At 38.3% G+C, this 4,916-nt stretch overlaps 1 protein-coding gene across 1 annotated transcript in view; it reads right to left on the minus strand.

Annotated features, from left to right (window-relative positions):
• The window catches only part of LOC104967540 (carnitine O-acetyltransferase-like), a 6,551-nt gene extending 4,395 nt beyond the window's left edge, over positions 1–2,156 (minus strand). Inside the window, exons 1-2 of the mRNA XM_010797028.1 lie at positions 1,935–2,156; positions 248–538 (exon numbers count right to left, since the gene is read on the minus strand). Coding sequence (XP_010795330.1) covers positions 248–538; positions 1,935–1,961 — 318 coding nt within the window. The 5' untranslated portion in view covers positions 1,962–2,156. The remainder of the gene's footprint in view (positions 1–247; positions 539–1,934) is intronic.
• Positions 2,157–4,916: the final 2,760 nt, after the last annotated feature.

Raw genomic sequence — 4,916 nt, forward strand, 5'->3', positions numbered from 1 at the left:
TGTATGTGTATGTATACATAGCATTTTGTTTATCTGTGTGTGAGTATTTTATTACAGAATTCTCTTTTTTTTCTTTATCCTGCAACTGGATGACTAACGGGAGGGCTTCCTCTGTATAAGATATGCTTTCTGCCCCCCCTTTTCTACTCCTGTTGTTTGTTTTTCGGATGTATAAGCTGTCTAATTGTTGAAATAGCAGAATAAATAAAAAAATTATAATAATACAAATTTCCCACACAAGTCTCACCCAGTTCTCTGTGTTCTGTGCTCTCTTTTCCAGACCTTTCTGAAGTCTCTCTCCCAGCCCTCCTGCTTTCTGGAACTCGTCCACCAGCTCTTTGGTGTGCTTCAGCTCATCCAGCTCCATGATGGGCTCCAGAGCCGAGATGTAGCGCTCGCAGGTCTGCTGCAGGGGGGGCACCGGCAGCGTGGGCAGGCCCTTCTGGTGCGTCAGGTATCTGCCGGAGACTCGAGTCACAGACACCGGCTTCACCAGGTGACGGAGCTTCATGAGGCCGCAGGGTTTCGCCCTCCCCACCTTCACAGGAAGACAAAGCAGTGTACGTTTAATAAATGTTTGTGGTGTTACTTTGTGAAAGTGTGTGGTCATCCTTTCCCTAGTCAACTGTCTTTTAATAATGCTAAATAAACCGACATGACTAAAATATGCTGAGTTAACTTACTTGTATTTCCACATGTATATATATTTATTTTACTTTTTTATGCCATTTTGTTTATTTCTTGTGTCTTAATTTCTCTCATGTACATTGCCTTGTTTTTTATGCTGCTGCAAAATGGATCTTATCACAGTATTATAATAATTTGGTAATTATGTGTTCCTGTTATTTATACATGTAAAAGCATTTATTGTTCATGAGTGTTGGACACATTTAGATGCTAGAAATACTGTGTAGATACAGTATACTGCATATCATGTTACTTTACATGTACAAAGTAGCTGTGAGTGTTTAAATACATGTAGTGGAGTAAAAGTACAATATTTGCCTCCGTACAAGTCAGCACAAAACTTGAATAAATATACTTTTCTGATAAATTGTGACCATATCTAAAGAATAGTTGTTGGTTGCAGTTATAACGAGGTACCGGTAGGGGTCAGTCTGTCCTTATTTTCAACCTGACAACAGTGCCATTATGTAAACAAGAGTACTAAACAGCAAATAACATTGGTAAAAATAAATGTCAAAAGTATTCAGATTAAGTTTCTGTTATCCTATGGACTGGATAAACTGAATACATTAAATGTACGTACTTAATGTTCTTCAGACATGTTATTCCAGTGAGTTTGCCGAATAGCAAGATAAGTCTGAGGATGACCTAACTTTGTGTTATCTTCTTTCCCATCTACATTTCTGTATTTAATTCACTATACGTTGACTTAACGTTGGACCGGGTAGAAGTGAATAGTGTATTTTCAGTCAAGATTGTGCTTCAGAGTCTTTTGGCTAACGCTATATTGTATCGTAGCTAAACATAATTCACCTTTCACCCATTTAGCTTAGCTAAAGGTTAACTAGCATTACCTACTATCAGCTAGTACACATTCATATTACCTGCTAACAGCTAGCACAGCTTCATTTTACCTGCTAACAGCTAGCACAAATACATGTTACGAGCTAACAGCTAGCACACATTCATTTGAACTGCTAACAGCTAGCACAGGTTCATTTTACCTGCTAACAACTAGTACACATGTTACGTGCTAACAGCTAGGCTAGCACATACTCCTGTTATCTACTAACAGCTAGCACACATTCATGTTAACGTCTGCCGTTAATCAGCGTTAGCCAATTAGCACAACACACCACAACCATTAATGTTCTTAACTTCAATAATGACCAATATTAATATCAGAGTCTCGTGTTGGCTTAAGACCAATGTCAATAAACCTACTCAGCGAAAATTGCCTTACTTACCATAGTTCTGCAGCAAATGCCCCACATTGTAAAGAAACGCCCACAGTCAGCGCTCGAAGTCCAGCTGGATTAGTTTGGAGAAAAAGCTCTTTATTTCACTGTTGTGTTTGATAAGTGAGAGTAACTGCAGACAGGCTGGAAACTCTCCCGACTTCCCCACAACACAGGTCAGCTGTCAGCACAATGTAGGAGAGTCACCCTGCTGGGAATGCCTAAGGTATGCCACTGCTATAAAGGTGCTGGGTGTGACTGTTACTGGTAGTCTTATTACTCATGCTGCACTATGGCCCATTTCAGAATAAAGAACATAAGTATTACCAGCTAAGTGCACTTCAAGTATTAAAAGTTAGAGTCCTTGTTGCAGAATGGATCTTATATTATTATGTTCATTACATTTATCTGTTTTTATACATATAAGAGCATTTTAGGATTATAGTTTGTCAATGTGGACGAGTTTAGATACTATAGATACTGTGTATATTGGTACTACAGCACTGCATAATGCTGTATATGCATATCAAGATTTAAAAGGTGTAATGTCATACACACTACACTGTAGTTGTGCAAAGAAAAACTTGGGTAACTCTGCTCAATGGCCCATTTCAGAATAACATAAAGAACACAAGTATCACCAGCTATGTGTATAAGTATCAAAAGAAAAAGTGCAGAATCTTATCGGATCTTATATTATTATGTTCATTATATGTATCTGTTTTAATACATATAATAAGAGCATATTAGGATTATAGTTTGTCAATGTGGACCAATTTAGATACTATAAATACTGTGTAGATTGGTGGTACAGTATTGCATTATACCATATCAGCATATCATGTGTGACTATCTGTAAAAAAGTAACTTGTAATAGAAATGTAGTGAAGTAAAAAAGTGCAATATTTGCCTCTGAGATGTAGTGGATTGGAGTATAAAGTAACATTAAATGGTAAAGTTAAATACAAATATATATGTCATAATAGTAAGTAGTACAATACTTGAGTAAACTTAGTTACTTTGCACTACTGGTATATGCAGCTTAAAACATACAGTCCAACATAATATGGTTACATAGGGGGTCCAGACAATGCCCTGGAAGTACTTTAAAGTTAAAGTAAATACAAAAATAAAAATCATTGTATTTATTTAAGTCTTGGAGGCGAATAGAAAACTGTGCTTTGGTCGACAGCTATATTTTTAAAAGCTTATTTGGTCAATTCTACAATTTGATAAGACAATGCCATCTGTATTTAGTCATTCCTCCAAGAGCTTCTACTTTATCTTGACTGCATGTTCAACCTCAGTATTTTTTAGTTTTCAAGCACATTTGAAGGCAGATAGAAAGCTGCATTTCACCAACCATTAAAAAAGGTAAGTTGGAAATTATGTTAAAAGTACTAGTCACTTTTGATATTTGGCTGATATAAACAGATACATCCTTCTCTTGAGTTATATTTTAAAGATGAAAATGCAAACAAATCTAATTTTTTGCAGTGGGACAGCTGTGTCAGTTAAATTACCGACAAAGTGTGACGACATAAGGTTTCTCATTCCTGGGTACACTTGAAAGAATCTTCTGAAGGTAAGTGGGCTCATTACTTGGGTGACCTATATATTTTAGATTCTTCAAAGTAGCCCCCTTTTGCCTTGATGAAAGCTTCGCACACTCTTGGCTTATCTCAGTCAGCTTCATGAGGTCGTCACCTGGAATGGTTTTCAATTAACACGTGTGCCTTGTCAAGAGTCCATTAGTGGAATGACTTGCCTTCTGAATGTGTTTGAGACCATCAGTTGTGTTGTGCAGAGGTAGGGTTAGTGCACACTGGAAAGCCCTATCTGACTACTGTTGTAATCCATATTATGGCAAGAACCACTCAACTCAGTAAAGAGAAACGACCGTCCATCATTACTTACTTTCATTACTAAGAAATGAAGGCCAGTCGATCGGGATAATTTCAAGAACTTTGAATGTATCCTTAAGTGCAGTCGCGAAAACAATCGAACGCCAGGAGACTGTGTTAATCAGGCCTTCATGGTCCAACCGCTGCAAAGATCCACTACTGAGGATCATCAACAAGAAGAAAATAATTGTTTGGGCCAAGAAACACAAGGAATGGACATCAGACAGTGGAAATCTCTACTTTGGTCTGATGAGTCTGAATTGAGATTTTTGGTTCCAACCTCCGTGTCTTTGTGAGACGCAGAGAAGGTGAGCGGATGGTTTCTGCATGTGTGGTTCCACCGTGAAGCATGGAGGAGGAAGTGTGATGTGTGGGGGGGCTTTGCTGGTGTCACTGTTGGTGATTTATTCAGAATTCAAGGCACACTTAACCAGCATGGCTACCACAGCATTCTTCAGCGCTATGCCATCCCATCTGGTCTGCGTTTACTGGGACCATCATTTGTTTTTCAACAACACAATGACCCCAGACACACCTCCAGGCTATGTGAGGGCTATTTGACAAAGAAGGAAAGTGAGTGCTGCGTCAGATGACCTGGCCTCCACCATCACCGACCTATTGAGATGGTTTGGGATCAGTTGGGCTGCAGAGTGAAGGAAAAGCAGCCAACCTCTGGGAAGTCCTTCAAGACGGTTGGAAAACCATTCCAGGTGACGACCTCATGAAGCTGACTGAGAGAAGCCAAGAGTGTGCAAAGCTGTCATCAAGGCAAAAGGGGGCTACTCTGAAGAATCTCAAATATAAATCATATTCTGGATTGTTCATCACGTTTTAGTTTATTACATAATTCCATGTAAGTATTCAATGAGAAGGTGTGTCCAAACTTTTGACTGTACTGTATATACAGTATGTATAGTGGAGGAAATAAGTATTTGATCCCTTGCCGATTTTGTAAGTTTACCCATCACTTGCAAGGGGATCAAATACTTATTTCACACGGTTAAATGCAAATCAATTTATATCTTAGATATAATGTCAATTTTTGGATTTACTCTCACTGTTAAAATATTATTATTAAGCCTGCTTT

This window comes from Notothenia coriiceps, unplaced genomic scaffold (genome assembly GCF_000735185.1).
Source record: "Notothenia coriiceps isolate Sejong01 unplaced genomic scaffold, NC01 NC01_scaffold00037439, whole genome shotgun sequence".
In the NCBI taxonomy this organism is placed as follows: Eukaryota; Metazoa; Chordata; class Actinopteri; order Perciformes; family Nototheniidae; genus Notothenia; species Notothenia coriiceps.